Raw genomic sequence first — 22,282 nt, 5'->3', positions numbered from 1 at the left:
GACATTGTAGAAATTAATACTTTTATATAGCAAGGATGCGTTAAATTGATCAAAAGTGATAATGAAGACATTTATAATGTCACAAAAGATTCCTAGTTCAGATAAATGCTGTTCTTCCGGACTTTCTATTCATCAAATAAACCTGAATAAATTCTACTCAGCTGTTTTCAATATAATAATAAAATAAAAAAATTTTGAGGGGCAAAAAGAATATTAGAATGATTTCTGAAGGATCATGTGACTGAAGCAATGATGCTAAAAATTCAGTTTTGAAATCACAGGAATAAATTACATTTTAAAATATATTCAAATAGAAAACAGTTATTTTAATAGTAAAAATTTTTCTAAATGTTAATGTTTTGCTGTACTTTTAATCAAATAAATGCAGGCTAAATCTTACTGTTCAAAAACTTTTGAGTGGTAGTGTATTTGATCAAAAATACAGTAAAAACGGTAAAAAAAAAACCTCTATTAGGACACTATGGCAATTCAAAACAAACTCCAGCATGGAATGTATGGATACACAATTTGCTAACGATCATGCAAACCCTAAACGAGCATCTACCCTTGACGTTGTGAGCGTGGAGAGCTCTTGAATAATAATAAGAGGGCTGAACATACATGCTGAAAGGCCTTAATTAAAGGGCCGCTCAGTCCTACGGGAAGCATTTTTAATTAATATTTCCACTCCACACACATCCCTCCCTCCCTCCCCCATCCATTTTACACCCCTTCCCCCACCACAAATTATTTGACGAAGCTTTGTCTGTTTATTTATCAGAAGCTGACCTTTTATTACTCGTAATGGCCTGGGGTGAAAAGCAGTGTTGCAATATTACTAAGCATTTTTCAGTAGTGTGAGAGTAGTTCTGTTTTCAAGCCAATAATATTGTAACTGTAATGTAAGTACTTTGAAATTGTAACTTTTAAAGCCACAAACTTTTTTTGTTTAAAGGTAACCATGGGTATTAAGACTTGTATGGGTTAATATAATATAAATGATGTCTCTTACTGAAATACATCGTAGAAAACCCATAAAAGACTCACGTTATTTAAAAAACCCACATCGTTTTATACATATTTTGGACTATGGGGGGTGCCATTATTTCAATTATTTTTACCACAACACAACCAATACACAACTCAGAAAATAAAATACTGATACAATGCTACATTGTGCGACTTTTAGTTGTGATTTTCATTCAAAGGGCAACAAGAGAAGCGAGTGAGACTTCACTGTTGTCTTAGCGATAAGAAGAGGAGAAAAGAATGGGAAGATGCCTGTGGACGAATAAAATGTCCTAAAGACCTGCATCTTTGTTCTCTTTACTTTAGCCATGATGCTGACAGCTACTGAAAGAGCTTACAAATGGCAGAGACAAGAAACGCTAGATGCCATCCTGGCAGGATGTAAACATGCTGGCGCTCATCATTACGCTGCAACCACTAAGAAAGTTTCTCATCGTGGATTCTCGATATCTCGAGAGCAAACAGACTCCTTGTAGGGAAACACTGATGCTACGGCATTTGGTTTAAGCCTACACTTATATCTATCGCCACCTGTTAGCTCCTTCAGTAGCTGTGGTCGTATCAGTATTTTATTTTCTGAGTTGTATTTCGGTAAAAATAGCAACAGGTAGCGCCAGTAGCTCATCGAGTGCAGACATTTTGCGTGATCAAAATAAAGCCACCCCCATTGTCCAAAATATGTATAAAAAAAATTTGGATTTTTAAAATAACATAAATCTTTCATGTTTTCTACAACATATTTAAATTAGAGACATAATTTATGTTATATTAAGCCAAACATGTCTTATTCCCTGGGGTTCTCTTTAAAGTAGCTTCCCCCCATTGTGCCAAAATATGTCAGAAAGATGACCTTCCACATCCCTGTTCCAAAAAATTTGTAGAAAAAGCTTTCGAACTAATTATTTTAGGTTTTGCTCCAGTTGTCAGGCACTTGTGGGATTCTCACAGCAGTTCTTTTCTGCAATTATCTGTGTCGTCTTCCACTTACAGTTTAAACTAACTCCAGTTCTAGTCTAACACTGTGTACTAGCTACATACCGTAGAATCTTAGGGTAGCTCCGCCCACTGTGAAATCTCATTGGTTCAAAATCTCGCTCTGAATAGCTGTCCAATATTGTCTAATCGCCTGCAATTGTGCTACATCATTCAACTGTTTCAAGTTCAAGTGGTCAGACAAATAGCTTGTCGCCTGGTTAGAACACGTTGTTATTTCTGTCCTTATTAAATTTGTAATTATGAACATAATTACCCTAGCCTTGCTTTGAAACATGCAGGACTGGATGACACATGTATTCTGTGGTTTTCAAATAAGAAGCCAGGACCTTTGGAGGAGTATCCATCAATAACTTCTGAAAGCAGTTGGTTAAACTTACACCCCCGTAAAAGATTGAACGTCAATTCAAGTAAGAATCTATTTAGTGAGTACATGTACAGGGCAAAGACATTGACCCTATGTTTCTCTGTGTACAGTACTCAATATTTAACAGGCTGCTCTCTCTCTAGCACACACACATTTGGAGTTAGTATTTAGCAGCTTTGTCTGACACACAATGGTGGCTGGCCTCTTGCCCTTTTCGAGGGAAAAAGAGATCAGGTCTGGAATGTGGCCAGAATCGGATACAGTGCTGAGAGAGTAATGATATCTCAACCCTAAAAGCCTGTGCTCATCATCACTCCAAATAAGGGCTATGCAAACAAAAACACAAGCTTATATCAAGTACAAATATAGACACATGCTAAGCATGCAACATTGCAACATGCTTATGTACGCAAATAGCAAAATTAGTGCAATTAACAAGTCATTACATGCAAAAAAAATCCAGAGCACTTAATTGTTTTAACAACAGTGCAAAGCACAACAACTTTCTCTTTTACTCACACGCTGTCTATATGCTAGCATTACCAAAAGAACTTTTTGTAATTGAAACTGAAACTAGCATGGCGCTACTAGCATTCAACTGGTCATTGAACCATTCATGAACAGTTCAGAACTGAAACCCAATGTTTGTTATTTTCTTTAAATAACTTTAAAATTAGGTACAGGCCAAATTAAACCTGTCACATATGCTAAATATATTGCTTACCTAAATACTGTATGTATTAGATTATATAAAGATCTATGAGAACGCTTTCATCATTGTAATTAAATACCACCTTAATTCATAATCCATCAGCTGCCAGCGCATATATTCACCACTTCTTATATAAACCTTATTTAGAATGCTAGCAACAGCATCTGCAGGACTAATGAGCCTGTCTTTACAATATCCAGATGAAAATGAGCATACAGTATTGTTTCAGAGTGAAACTGCTTCTTGAATTATAATATCTACTCTACATAGGTGCACAGTCCCATTAAGATAATATATAATGCAACAAGACTGTACGTCCAGCCATGCATCAACAAAGAGCGGAAGCCTAGGTTTCTGAAGGCATGACAGATGAGTGTTTCAAAAAGGCCCTCTAGGCTACAAAGGGCTAGCTGTAAATTATTCAGGCTGTTTGTGTACACTCAAACCACATGTCCAACTTTAACTCCAGACACGTGCCATGGAAAGTTAAAGAACTGAAACATGCCCTACTGTGTCATTTCGATATCAGTGACATGCATCAGAAGTTGTACAGCAGGTGTAATCAGAATGAAGTGGCTGAATATAAATAATAACTCTTACATTGGAGGCCTCAGAATTCAGTTAATCAAGTTGAAAGCTCCATTGTTTCACATGCACTTTACGTCATAAACCAGGGATTTCAATCAAGAAAAATGGCTTAAAATTTGACATGTCTCAATACAGCTATAAGAAAGGCGTATAACAAGCTTACCTTGGCAAAAAGAACTCCTTTAGCAGCCAGAGCATCCTCGCTGCGCCCATTAGGGAAGCATTCATAATGGGCATCCAAAATCGGGTAGCGACTGGCCAACAGTAGCCCGCTGTTCAGGAACTTGAACCGGGAGCAACAGCCTTTCCAGCCATAGCGCCCTACGTCGCTTAGCACAAAGGGAAAATAGCGGTGCAGCTGCCTCCTGAGCCTGTCTGCAGCTCGCCGGTCGAAGACTTCCTGCAGACAAAGGAAGTCCAAGTTGGCTGGGAAGAAGGCAGAGATCTCATGGTCAAAGCCGTCGTCTCCGTGACGGCGCTTGCGCCCAATAGGCCTTTTAAAGACTGAGGTGCGGTGTTGTGAAAGGGTGTTGTTGGGGGAGATGCCTCCATCGGCTGCGTGGAAGCGAACCAGGGACTCCCGTGAGGCCGTACGGCTTTCTAGGCTACCTGTATCCCCGTCTCCCGTCTGATGGTTTCCTTTTTCAGCCTCGATCGGCTCAGAATCAGGAGAGGTGATGCTGATTTGCACTCCGGCCGGATGGAGAGGACAGTCTTCTGAGTTCTGGTTGATGTTGCTATGTACTGGACACTCACCAGAGGACTCTGCAAACTGGTGGATGGCACAATCAGGAGCATGCTCTTCCCCGTTGGGGTGGAGAGGACACTCCGAGGAATTCTGGGCTCCGGTGCTGTGGACGGGGCAATCCGAGCTTGTACCTCCTGAGGGGTGAACAGGACACTCAGTTAAGGCCTCAGTCTCGGTTTCAGTGGTGACTACAGGCTCAGGACGATGGTCCAAAGATGAGGTGCGGCGGAAGCCCTGGGTGGCCAAACTGCAGAAGGATGCTGCACTAATTGACGTATTGGTGGGCGAGTCGATGTATATCTTAATTTGGGGTCTGCTGGCACCATTACGGATTCGCTTGCCCACTTCCCGAGCTCGGCGTTGAGTGTCCGCAAGATTGTTGAAGCGTGCAAGGGAGTCCGGTAGCAGGCAAACATTGGCACTGCCGAAGCAGAAGCTGCGACCTTGCGGACGCCACTCGGCTAGTGCCGCCCCGGTTCCAGCCGAAGTTCCCTGCTCGGCGCCATGCTTGTCTGGTTTCTGGTGAGAGTAGATGTAGGGGTTCCTGACGGTCTGAAGTGGGGCCCACAAGAGGAAGCCAATGAAAGCAAAGGGTAAGGATGCCAGTAACAGCACCAGGTAGAGTGGTGTAGAGATCAGGACCCCGAGTGCCAAAAAAGAGCAGGGATCTTGGGAGCGTCTGCGCTTCTCTAGTGATGTCGCTACACAGGAGGCCAACAACCGGTCCAACAGCCAGTAGCAAGGGAAAACAAAGGCCCAAGACAGACGGCTCAGAAAGCTGAGAAAGGCACTAGGGTAGGGAGAGGTGTGCAAGACCATTTCTGGCTCACCTTGTAGACCAACTCCCAGCCAAAAAAAAAAAAAAAAAAAAAAAAAACTGTATAAAAAAGAACTACAAAGTTAACCCTCCCCCCTGTGGTGGAAAGAGGTACACTACATGGTTCTTGGGTCCTTCGCTATGTCCAACTTTGAATTTGGGATACACAGGATTCCGTGCCCAGCCTCTTCTCTCCTTGTGAGAGTTTGCAATGCTAGAGTCTCCTGAAGAATCTGATCATGGTGATGACAAAAAAACCCTTCTGGGATCCAGAATATTCCAGGCACGGAGAGGGGAGGCCTCGTCAGCGCCGAGCCTGCAGACAAGCAAAGGGAGGGGGGAACAGAACACACAGGCAATCAGATGAAAGTGGAGGATAATGTGCAATCAACAAATTGGATCCCAGTAAAATTTCAAACGTTTTGGAAATCATGATGAATAATAAATAATAGCTTTTCACAGAACGCAGAGTGTCAGGTCACCAAATGTAGCTTGCTGTGTAAGAATGTAGTTTTGCTACTAAAAGTGCTTCATTTGCATCTGGGTGTTTTTGAATTGTTTGTAAATACATAAAAACCCAATTACAAGTGACCTTACAAATGCTTGTTATTCAAATCCACGCAACCACAGTGAGGTTTTTTAGAAACAGTGTCTCCCAAATGTGGCTTATTATCCAGATTGAAATGACCTTCTGATTTTAACAAAGAAATTAGAAATTAGCATAATTACCATTTAAAAAGCTACGACTGCACAGGTGTTACTGTAAAATATGATAACTAAGTCCCTTTGTAGAGTGGCCGTGATTTTGTGGTTGTTCCTCATTAAATAAACAGACAAAAACAGGCCTATACAAACAAATGGAGCAGATGAGGAAGATTAGACTGCAACCTCACAGAGAGACAATTACACTGATTAGCTGTAAGAAAAGATGATACAGAAAAATATTCTCTGCCTTTGTCACAAGGAAGTACCAATTAAATTTGCCTTGTTCTTGAACAAAGAACTCAGGGAGGTGTTACTTTCTTTTGTTTTAGACCCTTTATTCGGTGCGATTTAAAATGGTTAAATATAATAATATAAATATAATTAAATACAGACTTAACATAAGAAAAATGCGCTGAGTGATGTGGGCTCCTATGGTAAGGGGGCTTTGAACCCCTAATAATTTTCCTCCACTTCCCTGATATTTAACCACCAAAATCAATGTCTCAATTTTAGAGATTCTCAGTAGATAAATCTTAAAAGCTGTAAAGCTTTGTTTTAAAGGCAGCCATTGGCTTAGCTGTCCTTTTATGTTGAGATGCTGGTTGCCTTTTTGCAGCAGATGCTCCTAGTCGAAACCCTGACCTAAATCATCAAAAGATTTACTACAGATCAAAGAGGACAGGTCAGTCTTTGACACAACCAGGAAATTTATGTTACTGTTGTGGTTTTATAACTGGGTTGACAGTTGAAACTGATGTCAAGAGACTAAACAACAAAAAACTGAAAGTCAAGTTCACAAGTTTTTATAAATTATATTCAAACTGTCACTATTCACTCAATCTCCAATGGATAAAATCAAATCCCATCCCACATATTTCTCATTCAATATGCTATACAGAATTACAATCGGTTGTGACTACCACATAGATCAGCTAGGACACCTTTTGCACGTTTACTCATACAAATGACCTTTCCCACACAAAGCCCTCTAAAAATACTACTAAAAGTCTGTATTTTACCCCATAAGAGTACAGCAGTTTCCCTAGATAAGCATAACACAAAGCTTCACGTACAAATAATCCCTTTGCATCCACACTCACCTCATCTGCACACACACTCAATCTGTGGAATAATAATTTCCAGGGTTTTAGCTATCACCGCCACCTAATCTGCGCCGGACCGCTGTGTCGACTGCATAGTGGCCTAGACGTGATGAAAAAAATCATCGTGTTTTTCTGAAAGGGCTGATTTTGACAGCCCGCTGCGAGCTCAGGGGAGAATTTGAGCTGTCCGACTCGCAGAGTGACAGATAGGGCTGTCGGTGCACGAGAACAGGAAAAGGAAGAGTGTAGCAAATGAATGTGTGGTAGTTTGCAGCTGTGCATGCTGTATACATGCGCATTACCGCACAAACACACACATACACACATGTGCGAGGGGGGGGGGGTAAGCGACTGTGTCTTTAGGTTAAGCTTGCCTACTGCTGAGCAGCTTTCAGGTCACACACAAACAAAGCTTGCAAAGGAAATCTGTTGCAATAACAATGTCCTCAACTATTTACAAATTCCCAAAGATTGTCCTTCTGTCGTTTTGCCCCTAAACCGAGCTGGCGTATGGGTTTGTAGAACACACACACAGACCTAACCACACATTCATGCTTAAATCTATACTGAAACTGACAGATAAATAGATGTAAATCTATCAGTCCCCAGTTAGATGGTCTGAGCCAGCCTAGAGAAACATTTTATTGCTCAAAGATTGCTTTTTAATAGCTCGGGAGACATTAGCTTACTTTTATGCTTCATTTAAAGGTGCAGTAAGTGATATTATCCTCTCTGGAACTGTTAAACATGCCCCTCTTTTCCAAACCCTGCTTACTTCAACTACAAACTTCCTGCTTCCCACACTCTAAAATATGCTGGCTTAAAAACAACCCAGCACTAGGTGAAATATGGACAGACCTAGCGATTAGGTTGTTTTAACCCAGTGGTTGAGATAAATGTTTAAAAATGACTGTATTTCTTGCTTAAAATGAACCCAAAATAAGTTGGAAATGAAAAAACAGACACATAGAGAAATCAGCAATAATCAAAAGGTGAACATTTATTAATAAGCAATTTAAAAAATGTTCATTATTTATTTATTATTTATTCAACTTGTTAATAAATGTTCATTTATTGAACATATTAAATGTTCATTTCCAATCTATTTTGGGTTCGTTTTAAGCAACAGTTGAATAAAACTACCCAGAAGGCTGGGTTAAACATTTCCAGCGCTGAGTTGTTTTTAACCGAGAGTGCATATTTGGGCTGTTCTGCAAACATTCAAAATGACTGATAAAAAAATCTGACACATCTAATTAATTTAACTCAGTAGTATGTTAACACTAATATTTGTGTGCCATTCCATGGCAATACTTGCAGCAACTTTAAAATTATATGGAAAGCATAGCTCAGGTAATTTTGGTATTTGGTAGTATTTAATGAGAAATTCAAGTTCATGTTAGTGTAATTTTTATATTATTTACATGCTACTATAATATTTATTCACATTTTGTATTGACTTTTATTTTTATATTAAAAGTTCTCATTTTAATTTTAGTTTAAGTTTAGTAATTTTATGTGCTTTGTCATTTTAATTAGTTTATTTTTATTCTATTTCTATTTCTTTTTTCTATTTAACTTAAATTTTTATTAGATTATTTACATATTATTATAGTATTTGTTAATATTTTGTATTAGCTTTTTAAATTTTTCAGTTTAGCTTTAATTTTTATTTTAGTTTTAGTAATTTTAGTACTTCAACCTATTTTTTTAGTAAGGTGGCGAGTTTTTTCATCTAAAATGTTTATATTTCTTTGGGATATCTTTTTATTTTATTTCAGTTTTATGCTAATGACTGAAAAAGATTTTTAAATCAACAAAAATACTGGTTCATATTGAGATCTGACTTTCAATTGCAGACATTACGTGCGTTTCCATTACAGATTTGTGCAAAACTTTATGCGACTAAAACAAGTTTTTTTATTTTTCACGCAATAAGTCATGGCGATGGATGTTGGTACGTTTTCAAATCTGCACAGTTTGAGCACAGTTGACACTTTGCAAAGACCTGCCCCCTAGTTACCGTTTCTATGTCCGACAAGCCATAGTGCTCTCGCGCCACACATCATGCAAAAAAATACATCACGGAGCAAAGAGAAAACAGACAAGACAGAGCAGGTTACTTTAGGTATGAAACAAGTCTCAGCTTCAAATTTTGACATTTTTTAAGAGTTTCAAACTACTGAAAAACACTCTGGCTCTTGAATGTGTCACAGCAGATCGCTGGAGCACCTCAGCACATAATTTGATAATTTCTTCCTCTTTACTAGTTATTATAGCACAAAATAAACATGAATGAACATCAGAAGACGTCTTGTTTCAGCCGTGGAAAGACGTCAATACACCATTTTTTAAGTTCAAATCCACCGACATTAATCTACTCTTCTGTCTAATTTGTTTGTCGAACAAAAATGGTGAATTTGGCGTTATGAGTGGTCAGATCGCCTTTCAATCAAATTTCCTGCGAAGGGTCCATTTGCGATTCTGAAACCCTACAGAAGACAAACTAAGAACAGTAATAAGCAAGTATTTCTTTGCTCTCTATCTAATTAACTGGTGCCTAGGAGAAAACAACCACAACATCTCATTTTTCTTTCCTATGGGAGGTATAATCCTTTTTCTCTTAGTGTTGAAACAGTACTCATTGTGTTCAGGAGACTTCTACCTGTGGTTTTCAACAACCCGGCCCTTGCTCCGTGTGTTTACTTTAAATGTACGCACTTAAATGTTATGTGTGCCTTCAATAACTTTCCTATGTGAGTCAATATTGCTCCAGTTCAGACCAGGAGCCTGATAATCAAGGCAATAAACGAAATGAATGCGAACACCAACAGGAAGTCTGTTAGCTAACACTTTGTTTAGAAAGGCTGAGCTATAGATCTGTTTAAACACGAATCCTTCACTTTCTAATCAATACTGATCACAACTTTCCCCACGAGGAAACAGAGAGACACTGAGAAATGTCACGTCGATGACTGTGACTGTTTACCAGCCAATATAAACGTATAAACACGTTTAGGAGCCAAGCATAGGTTTTGGGTTATTAAGTATTTGATTTAAAGTTTATTTAACGATTGGGAATCTGTGAAAATTTTTTTTTATTAAACTAACTGAATTTAAAATCAGAAATTAGCTTAGAGATATATAAATGTCTTCCTTAAGGTTGATAAAATTATGACAAGACAATAAAAGTGATACGGTTACACTGTCTCTTTAAGGGAATGATGTTTTTGATACATAAATTAAAACAAAACAGAATGCATATTGTGTAGTTATTTCTGTACAAATGTACATGTTTTAGTGTTGGCCTTCTTGTGACCTTACTGATTAAAACACTGATAAATTTGTTTGTGTGTGTGTGGACAGGTTCTGGTGTTTCTTAGTGTGTGTGTGTGATAAGGTTAATAAGTGTGTGTGAGGTGCTTGTTTTGTATCCGGTAACTTTAGAGATCAATGCAAACTCATCAGCAGGGCTGTGCTACTTTCCTCTTGGTTCATTATTAATGGACCACAAGAAGAAAGAGATAGCCATAAAGGAAGAAAACAACAGCTTCAACTGTAAAGGCCCGAAACATGATATGTACAGATATTTTACTTTATTCATTCATGGAATCAACAAGTATAGCTTAATGAAACATATTGTGACATATGCATAAGCCCTGAGGTGTTTTTATTACTTTTATGTCAGGTTCATTTATCACATCTTTTAATTTCCTGTGGAACTCGGACATTGCTTATTCTTGACTAATGTGTATGTGTGTGTACGTGCATGTGTGTGTGTGCACCAGAGCGAGCGAATGACACTGCACTGAGCACACTCAAGGGAGTTTGTTGCCATGGCGACACTGCACTCACTCATGAACAGTATTGCTGTTGTCTATCAGTCTGGTCAATGCCCCTTTAGTATAACACACACACACACACACACACAAAGAAATTATTTAATCTACACTTATCTGTACCTTAGTTGTCTAAATAGGCTAAAGGTAATATCTTCAAGCAAAAATAAAATAAAGTAAAATAAATATTAGTATTCATACAAACCTACTGTCATGGTACAAGTCCAAAAACATGGCATAAATTGAAGTAAATGAAATCAAATAATGAATAGTAGATTAAACGTCAAAATAAGATGCTGTAAAAAATAAGCCTGGTTAATTATTGACTATAAAAGTGCCAAATGGAAGTTATTTACTCTTCCATCAATAAGAGTTCTCCCATTTGCAAAGCAAATTAAACACTGATTTGTCTACACACTGTCATTCCCCAAGTAGCTTTTTTAAATAATCTGAAAAGCATTTTTTGAATAAAATTACTTTTTATATTTTTTTAAATTAACACAATGTTCTTTCGTTTTTTTTTTTTATATTTATTTTTGGCCTTTTTTATTGTGATAGGACAGATCATAGCTGACAGGAAGCAAAGTGGAAGAGGGATCGGGAAAGGTCCTCGAGCCGGGATTTAAACTCGGGATGCCCATAGCACAACGGCGCCGTATAGATCAGCTATGGGGTAATGTGATATTTGCAACATAGGCTCATTGGAAATACGCGTCTACATTTCTGCAAAACTGAAAAAAACGTACCTATATGTACGAATCACTGCAGTTTCCAGTTGAAATGAACACTAGAGGGAGTAAAACTCTGGCAACTTTTATTCCTTTTCACACAAAGTATGATTTACACACAGAGGTTTAATTAATAAAGCCTAATTTTCACACATTACTTAGAGAATATTGCATTATGGCTTTAAAACAATTTCAACATCTTTTATGATCTGAAAACTGATACTTTTGAACGTTTTCGTCACATATACAGTACGTACATATACGTCACATATGTGTGAGTTTTCTAATTCAGTAGGTTTGCTCAGGAGCTCATGTGATATGGCATTGCACTTGGGTGATGAAGAGCTCTGGTACGAGCCCTGTAAAACAGTGGTTCAACAAACCAGCTCATCCACATAAGGAAGTTAAAATAGCATGGCAGCATCAACAAATGTGTTTTACATCACTTTAGAATATGTTAACACTATCAAGTAAGTTTCATTTGGGTTTGGTGAAGGGATATTTCCCCTACATTCCCATACATCTTTAGCGACACTCCCCGTATGTTTGAATTCTGAACAGCCACAATACGTACCTCAAGCAGCGTAATAAAAACGTAGCAATACGTACATGCCTTTACTGACGTAATAAAAACGTGCCATGGTCATGTGTTGAATGGGTGTTTTACCGCCACTCTTTGGACATTTCACTTTAAAACTGCCGTAAAACATGCAGTAAGGTATGTAATTATGGTGTTACCGAAATGCAAGTAGAGGCACATATTTCCAATGAGCCTGGGTTGGATATTTGGGTGACAACTATTGTAAAAACATCCAAACATACGTGTACTGTCGCAGATGCTAAACTCTAATCAACAAATAATTTGGCTAATAAAATGGTTTTACGGCCTTAAAGGATTAGTTCACTTCCAGAATAAAAATTTTCTGATAATTTACTCATCCCCATGTCAAGATGTTTATGTCTTTCTTTCTTCAGTCAGAAAGAAATTAAGGTTTTTGAGGAAAACATTCCAGGATTTTTCTTATACAGCGGACTTTAACGGTGGCCAACAAATTGTAGGTCCAAACTGCAGTTTCAATGCAGCGTCAAAGCCGAGAAATAAGGGTCTTATCTAGCAAAACGATTGGTCATTTTCTAAAAAAAAAATGAAAATTTATATAGTCATATAGACTATAGTCATATAGTCAACCACTCATATGCAAAAAAAAAATCCTTCAGGTTCCACAAATTCTTTGGTTTTTCAGCATTTTTGTGTATTCGAACCCTTTCCAACAATGACTGTATGATTTTGAGATCCATCTTGTCACACTGAGGACAACTGAGGGACTCATATGCAACTATTACAGAAGGTTCAAATGCTCAATGATGCTCCAGAAGGAAACACAATGCATTAAGAGGACAGGGGGTGAATACTTATGGAATTTGAAGATCAGGGTAAATTTAACTTATTTTAACATTGAAATTGCAGTTTCAATGCAGCATCAAAGCCGAGGAATAAGGGTCTTATCTAGCAAAATTTACTACAAAAATTTAAATGTATATAGTTTTTGGCCAAAAATGCTAGTCTTGCACTAGCTCAACTTCACGCATTACATAGTAACGTTGGAAAGTTCACGCATGACGTAGGCAGAAGTACCGACCCAGTGTTTACAAAGTGAATGTGCAAAGAAAGTCAAACACCCTTTTCAAACAAAGTAAAACAACAATGTCGGACGATTTTGTAGTTGGAGGAGAAAATGAGATCACTGTACCCTCATTTTTCACTGTACCCTACCTTTTTGAACCAGAGTACACAGACAAAGAACTAACCATGCATGACCTTTTCAACGTGATTACATAATGTATGAAGTCATAGAAGTGCATCGCAGAGGTAGTGTAAGATGAACATTTGTGGTAAAAAGTTTTTTTTACAAAATGACTGGGATCGTGTAGAGCCCTTTAAAGCTGCACTGAAACTGCAATTTGGACTTTCAACCTGTTGTCCATTATATGGAGAAAAATCCTGGAATGTTTTCCTCAAAAACCTTAATTTCTTTTTGACTGAAGAAAGAAAGACATGAACATCTTGGCTGACATAGGGGTGAGCAAAATATCAGGACATTCTTATGCTAGAAGTGAACTAATCCTTTAATATAATTGAAAAATGCACAGGACTGCCGAGGGACAGCGAAAACCCAGGCAAGCATCTTCAAATCCCATGATGAAAACACTTGCTGTATGCAAGGTGTTAATGAAACCGGATACAGCTCTGGAGCACTCATTTAGCCGCAGACATTACGCGATTTAAATGAGACGAGGAAATTCCAGCCGAAGCATTGCCTCTCGAGTATTCTCTGACTGCCATCAAATATAGGCTAATTGCAGTGGCAGAAAAAATGTTTGTGATATAATTTAATCCATCAACAGATCAAATGGTATTTCCTCTGCACTGTTGATAAAGCTCATTTCAGATGCTAATCAATGTGCCACCTTTGAGAAGGGATTATGACCGTCAGATCCTCAATAATCCGCTATTAATCAATGCAGGTGTAATCCTTATCAATCTGGCAACCGTGGAATGTTTTTAACAACAAACCAAACTGTTTTATGTATGAGATAATAAATGTATACTATTAAGAGAAGAAAAAACTGAAGGTGCTTGACTGAGCAAACGTCACCATTGCAGGTGTTTTGACTGACACAGAAGAGAAGAAATTGTTAAGTAAAGTCGTTAGTTTTGTTTTTGTTGTGCACCGGAAGTGTTCTCATAGCTTCATAACATTATGGTTGAACTATTGATGTCACATGGACTATTTTAGTGATGTCCTTAACACCTTTCTGCGCTTTGAACATGTCAGTTGCATTGCTGTCTATGCAGGGTCAGAAAGCTCTAAGGTTTCATCAAAAATATCTTTAATTTGTGTTCCGAAGGAAGTCTAATAAATTTGGAACGACATAAGGGTGAGTAAATAATGACAGAATTTTTATTTTTGGGTGAACTATCCATTCAAAATGTAGAGGCAAGAGAGCTTCTGCCCCTCTTTTGATACGTTTTATCCTTAGCTAGCCCTGAGTTTAAAGCTGTTTAACGCAGAGAACTAGTTTAATGAACTGAATTACTACCATTAGAGGAACGATCATCGCGATTATCTGTCTTCCAAAGAGCAGCAGTAACTCAAGTCTGATTGTGGCACCACTTTCATTCAGTGGGGAGCGACCATTACTCACCCAGACTCCCTGACACCTGGTTACACAAGGTGATGAGTGCTTTTACTGTGTGGGCGTTTGTGAGATTGAGTGGCATCCAGGGGCAAGACAGACAGCGAGTGTTTGAGTGAAGAAGTGCGTGGGATGGCAGAGGAGAGGCAAGGTGCTATTAGATATGGCTGTGCTAGATTTTTCGCACTGTTCATTTCTTGTGATTTGGGTATGAACACACTGTACAGTGGGGTCCAACACTCTGACAGTACACTGAAAATTGATTTTCTTTTTCGTCTTTAGCCACAAAATAAACAACATTTGAGATATCTGGCAAAAAAAAGATTTTATGATCAAAAATGAATAAGAAATGTTTAAGACTATACACTATTTCTAGGTCACAAATCAAAATGTAAGCAGATTTGTGACTTTATGTTAAGTCCTTTGTACAAAAGGTCAGAACCACAGAGCAGATGCTCTTTAATTTAAAATAAGAATATTAAATATTTTTTACATACACATTACAGAATATGCAAACTGTTAATTATTTTACCAAAATAAGAGGGATCGTACAAAATGCATGCTATTGTTTATTTAGTACTGACCTGAATAAGACATTTCACATAATAGTATATAAATTAATAATAATAGAAATTATAAAAATGACCCTGTTCAAAAGTTTACATGTTTGATTCTTAATACTGAATGATCCACAGCTGTGCTTTTTTGTTTTTTAGTGATAGATGTCCCTTGTTTGTCCTGAACAGTTAAACTGCTTGCTGTTCTTCAAAAAACTCCTTCAGGTCCCACAAATTCTTTGTTTTTTCAGCATTTTTGTGCATTTAAATCCTTTCTAACAATGACTGTATAATTTTTAGATCCATCTTTTCAGATTGGGGGTGAATACTTATGGAATTTGAAGATCAGGATAAATTTAACTTATTTTGTCGTCTGGGAAACATGTAAGTATCTTCTGTAGCTTCTGAAAGGCAGTACTAAATAAAAAACACATGATATTTGGGTAAAATAAGACAAAAGTGCACATTTTCATACCGTTCAAAAGTTTTCACCCCCCAGCTCCTAAGAATCATTTTTCCTTCTGACACATCACTGAGCGTTTGAACTTTCTGTAATAGTTGCATATGAGCCCCTTAGTTGTCCTCAGTGTGAAAAGATGAATCTCAAAATCATACAGTCGTTGTTGGAAAGGGTCCAAACACACAAAAATGTAAATATTTAAAAAGGGTAATTTTTATAAATTCAACTGTTTTTTTTCTCTTGTGGACTACATGTAAGTCTTTATGTGAAATATCTTATTCAGGTCAGTACTAAATAAAAAATAACATGCATTTTGCATTTTCCCTCTTAGTTTGGTCAAATAATTAACATTTTGCAGATTCTGCAATTATTTTCTCATGCAGACCCCATTTGTGTGTTTGAATGAATAAGCTGCTATGCACCGATCCTTTGGTTTGTGGAATGACGGCAGAGGATTATGATGATGATTCAGTATTACCCATCATGCTCTTGAGCAGTGGCCCATATGGGCCCCCTCATCTCTACAGGGTGTTTGCTCTAAATATACTCTCAAATCTAGATCATGCTGGATCAATACTCTGCTACGCACACAAGCACACACTTTCCACTACTATACGTATCGTACTGTGTCTACTAGAGGAATAATTCCTCCATGACATTTTCTCCTGGTTCTCCTCCCCCCCCCCGGCTCACATCTCGCTTTTTCCATCCGTATGCGTGACCCTAAGTGACCCCACACAAATACAAATTGCTTTCAGACTCCTGTGGCTGAACACAAAGACAACTTGCAAATCAATAAACCCTGACCTGCCGTCGAAAACACACGTGCACAAATGAAAATAAATATATGTTTGCACACACACAAACGTAAATACAACTAAACACACATCACAAGTTCAAATCCATACTCTCTCGAGGAAAAAATATAGATTTGTGATGTGGATTGATTTGCTCTGTATTGCTCAGGTTGGCAACACTGATATTTTTCTATAGCGTTTTCCAGTAGATTTAATGTGGTCAAAGGTATTTTGAAGACAGATTGAATGTAGTTTATAGTCAACACAGTATCATCCAAACATGAACAGGAAGGGAAAACAAGCCACAATCAAACATGTCATCCAAATGTTCCTCAGCTCTGATGCAAATGAGTCATTTGCTTACTTTATTCTTCCAATATATTTTTCCCACAAAATGCAGAGCACAGACATGGTCTTCTGACTGACACCAGTAGCCAATTATTTTTATGACTAATAACCAGTTTAATAACAAAATTATAAATCTGTATTGATCGGTCTTTTAAAAAAAGGTTAATTCTCAAATCTAGAATTTTGTACACTTGGAGTAATACTCCAAAACAAAAGACAAAGTTCGAAAAACGTGCAGCACTTTTATAACCTGGCATAAAAATGGGAAAAATATGCCCTGATATTATTAGCTTCTAATACCAGCCAAATATCAGATCAATAATTAAAACTACAAATAAAAAAAAATATATAAAAAATAAAATAAAATAAAATAAAATAAAATAAATATTATAATATATAAAAATATAAAATATTATCCAATACCAGTATGTCCATGGAACATGTATAAATAAAATAAAGTATAATAAAATAAATATTATCAGCTTTTGATAACAGACAAATATCAGATCAATAATTAAACTACAAAAGGAAAAACAAATGTAATATTGGCCGATACCAGTATGTCCATGGTACAAGTATAAAAATAAAATAAAATAAAATAAAATAAAATAAAATAAAATAAAATAAAATAAAATAAAATAAATAAAATAAAAAATATTATCAGCTTCTGATACCAGCCAAATATCAGATCAATAATTAAAACTGCAAAAAGAATAATATTATATTATTATATATGTATATGTATATGTATATATATATATATATATATATATATATATATATCCGATATACCAGTATGTCCATGGTACACATATAAATAAATAAAATAAAATAAAATAAATATTAATTAAATTAATTATTAATTAAAACTACAAATACATATATATATATATATATATATATACATATATATATATAATGTTGGCCAATACCAGTATGTCTAAAATAAAATTAAATTAAATTAAATTAAATTAAATTAAAAATCTTCTTCTGATACCAGACAAATATCAGATCAATAATTACAACTATAAAAAGGAAGAAAAAATATAATATTTGCTGATACCAGTATTTCTATGGTACATGTATAAACAAAACAAAACAAAATTAAATAAATAACAACATAATAAAAAAATACAATAATAGAATTAATTAAAATACCAATGGCAATTATAATATCTCAAAAGCAGAAATAATTCTGCTATCTCTGTTTATAAACAGCACATAAGATGTACACAAAATACTGGAATTTTGAATTGACAGTTTAACATACTTTCTGAACAACTATCTGTATTGACAAAACTGTTGGCACATTTTGTCACAGGCACCAGGCTGTTAATTGGCCAAGACAATAATCTCAAAATAGCCTGACTCTAATCTGCCAGGGTGAAATATTGGCCTATAACTACCTTGTGGCTCCTCAGTGTTTCACTGAGTCTATCATGCAGTTTGCGAACGTCAGAGTTGATGTGTCTCGTTAATAGCACCTGATCCTTCATGTCTTATTACATCACAGCTCCAGCAGATGAACAGAACGAGACAGGCACAGCCCAGAGCACCAGCAGAGGACGGGAGGGGTGGAAAGGGGGCGGCATTGTCAGAGCCAACTCAAGCATACGAGAACAGAGTTGCCAGGGAAACCGCCCTAAAACCCAAACGGCAAAGGAAACAGAGGTGAGTGGTAGGTCATATGACCATGTGGCAGGAAAAGAGAGAGAGAGAGAGAGGGAAGTGGCCCAGCAGGACCGAGACGGTGCACATGTTCGTTTACTTTTCCTGCTGATCATAACAAGTTCCGTGACAGCATATCAGCACCTACGACACCCTCTCCTGCTGCCTGGCACCGCAGCAGTTCACATTAACATCCATATGTCTCTGATGTGTAGAGCTGCTACTGCTTTAGCAGGAGAGCATCAAGCTTAATTACACACACACACACACATGGTTGCATTTAACTTGCCTTTACCATACACACAGTGGCCTAAAAAGCATTTATAAGCCACTCTTAGTATAAAAACACAAAAAAATAGTCACATTAGATTACAAAACGTCTCAACAAATGGCAGTTATTTAAAAGCACAACAGCCCTCTTTAGCCCTCTTTAAGTTTTATTTGCAACCCATTTTACTTTTGTTGTCTGATGTATTTACAAACACAACAGGCTATTTAATGAGAAAAAAGCAGAATAGGATTTCATTTCTGGAACAGAAATCTAAAGAACTGTGAACTGAAAATCTAAAATAAATGAATGAGTAAATAAACAAACAAAAGACAAAGAAAGAAATAATACATATAATATTGGCCGATTCCAATATGTATATGGTACATGTATAATATATATATATATATATATATATACATATATATAAATAAAATAAAAAAAAGTATCTGATACCAGTTAAATATCAGATCAATAATTAAAACTGTCCAAAATTAAATTAAATTAAATTAAATTAAATTAATTTAAATTACATATCAGCTCCTGATACCAGACATATATCAAAAAAATACATATAATATTGGCCGACACTAGAATGTCCATGTACATGTATAAAAAAATAAATTAAATTAAATTAAATTAAATTGAACAATATAAAAAATAGCATAATAAAATAAAACAAAAATTTAATTTAATCTAAATAAATAAAAATAAATAAATAAAATATCAATGACAACAGTAATAAAAGCAGAAATAATTCTGCTATCTCTGTTCATAAACTGCAAATAAGATGTAAAACAGGCGGGAAAACAGCGAGCACTTGTAATCGTTTCCGTACACAGTTATGACTACAGCTCCATATGTTTCACTTTCCCAACATAACAAACTTGCTCGGTAGCTCAGTCGGCATGGAACTGAACTTAGGAATGTGAAATCCATGGGTACAAATCCTGTGAAAAACAGGACTCACAATGAAGCTAAAAGATACGAGATCGAAAAACAAGCTACAATGTCATGCTTGTGATTGCATTTTTACGTCACATTCGCTTTTGTTCATATTATCGGGTAGGTTTCAGAGCGTTAGAGTTATAGCGCCCCTCAATGGACATTTCAAGTTAAAACTGCAGTGACACGTACAAAACCGACTTCACATAAAACGTACCATATGTACGTTCATCTGTTCCGGGGGAAAAAACAAACACTCTTTTAGCGCCACTCAGTGGACACATCGAATATGTCACGAAACGTACATGCCGGTACATATTCCGCATCTTGCGAAAAAGTTTCCACAGGTGCGTTTTCATCATGAGATCAGCTTGGTTAAGTGATTAAATTAGTATTACATAAAGCTAAAAAAACTGAATGGAAATACATAAATAGGTACCAAAACCAGCCACAAGGGGCGTTCTCCCGAAAAATCAGACCCCCCAGAAAGTCATCTGATAATTTCCAACCCCGACCTGCACACACCAGAAAAGCCTCTCATCTGTTTCGAGGTCAGCTCATATCCTGCAGGTAATGACAGACCTCATCCCCCAAGCCGAGCGGCCCCTGACGGAAAGAGCACAGGGTGCATTAGGGTGGTTCTGAACCGAAGCGCCCTCTGTAATCTACCAGCAGCCAAGGCCTTGAGTGCATATACACCCACAACCAGGCTGGGCTGAGAGTCTTAACTGGAGCTTCTCCCATAACCACAGGCCTAAAATAGGGATGGAGCCAGAGTTAGAGAGCAAACGCAAAGCACGGGTCCTAATCACACACTCCAGCTACCAATCATGTCAAACACAGCTACCTCTATCTATACAAGTGCTTCTCACAATTATTGTGATTATCATTATCACACAGCTAAAGCCATCCTATATCAAAATAACATATCACTTCACCAAATGCCTGTCAATCCATTAATGGATAGATGTCTAGGTAGTGTTAAAACCAGAGCTGAGCACAGAGCCGATGTTCTATAAATGACCTACAAGGACACACACACACAATCGTATCGCACTGCTCTGGCAGATTAACTGAACAAAAACCAAATCCTTCTCTCTCGTTGCATTCATATTTCCCTGTGTACCAGCGCAGGACAACTAATCTCTCCATGTTAATGCAGGCTGTTCACAGAACACTGCCAACATCAGCCAGCACACAGGAGAGAGGTCTGGCTCAGAAATGGTAAGGTAAATATTGTTCTTCAGGCAGATTTAAAGGGATAGTTCACCTAAAAATTATAGCCTGCTATTATTTACTCTTCCTGATGTCATTCCAAACATTTTTTGCAGAACACAAGGGGAGAATATTTTTGTATTTTTTCACACTTTCACATGCAATAACAATGAACAGACACTGAAGATTCAAAAATGTGACAAAAGCACAATATTCAACACCAATATGTTCCTCCAGTGACATGAACATGTTCATAAAACATAAGGCATATCACTGCACAGTGCACATATTTTTTAATCTGTTTGAAAACGTAGTCAGTTTCAAAGTTTTACATGGCTCAGATCTTCCTGTTCAACAGATTAGTCCAACAAACAGTTTCGGGGTCCTACTGATTTCCAAAATATTTTTATCCATCCCATGGAAGTCAATGGGACCTGAAACTATTTGCATATCAAGGTTAATTTTTTTGGTGAACTGTTCCTTTAAGATCTATATCACCCCTTTCAATCTGAATGGGATTTAATTTGAATCAGCTCAGTCGGATTGACTGATGAAAGCTTTATAATCATAAATCTGATTATTAATAGATTTATAGGGTTGCATGTCAACATGCAGGAGCTAGTGAGCTGAACTAGAGAATCGAATCAGTGAATGAATCAATCTGATTTGTTTTGTGAAACCAGCTTTGATTTGTTAATGAAACAGAGATTGCGGTTTGATTCATAAGAATATAATGGCTTTGATTTTGGTGTGTTCCTTGCATAGCACTATGGGATAGCATGTAATATCACAAGTTACATGGACCAAGTTTATGATAGTTCTATGACGTTTATAAAACAAACATGCATGAATAGACATCATCTCCCAAAAACTCACTTGAAAATTTCCATTAAAAACTTTGTCAGGACTGAATTCAAAACCAATCGGACTGATTTTGTGAGCTGATTCAAAAGAGCTGATTCACTGAATCAGACAATCCTGCTTGGCTATAGGCTTGAATGCTGGTGTTTCCTAGGGGTCGACTGATATTTGTTTTCCAGGGCTGATGCTGATACCGATTATTATAGACTCAAGTAGACCGATAACTGATATTTTGAACCGATATCTATGTTGGTAAACTGAAAATGAACGTCAAAATTAAGAATAACAAGGGCTCTGACAAAACATTTCTTTAAATGCTTTTAAATGTTCTGTTTG

The 22,282-nt window shown here is 36.9% G+C and overlaps 1 protein-coding gene across 3 annotated transcripts in view; it reads right to left on the bottom strand.

The window, feature by feature from the left end:
• The window catches only part of smpd3 (sphingomyelin phosphodiesterase 3), a 52,039-nt gene that overhangs the window by 21,571 nt on the left and 8,186 nt on the right, over positions 1-22,282 (bottom strand). For 2 of the 3 annotated variants that reach the window (XM_051099794.1, XM_051099792.1), the window contains exon 2: positions 3,853-5,570. In XM_051099794.1, coding sequence (XP_050955751.1) covers positions 3,853-5,256 — 1,404 coding nt within the window. In that variant the 5' untranslated portion in view covers positions 5,257-5,570. Of the gene's footprint in view, positions 1-3,852; positions 5,571-7,059; positions 7,263-22,282 lie in introns of those variants that run through there. The other variant, XM_051099793.1, reaches the window with a different exon arrangement.

The sequence above is a fragment of the Labeo rohita genome, chromosome 25, assembly GCF_022985175.1.
Source record: "Labeo rohita strain BAU-BD-2019 chromosome 25, IGBB_LRoh.1.0, whole genome shotgun sequence".
Classification (NCBI taxonomy): domain Eukaryota; kingdom Metazoa; phylum Chordata; class Actinopteri; order Cypriniformes; family Cyprinidae; genus Labeo; species Labeo rohita.
This window is presented reverse-complemented; position numbering and strand designations above follow the sequence as displayed.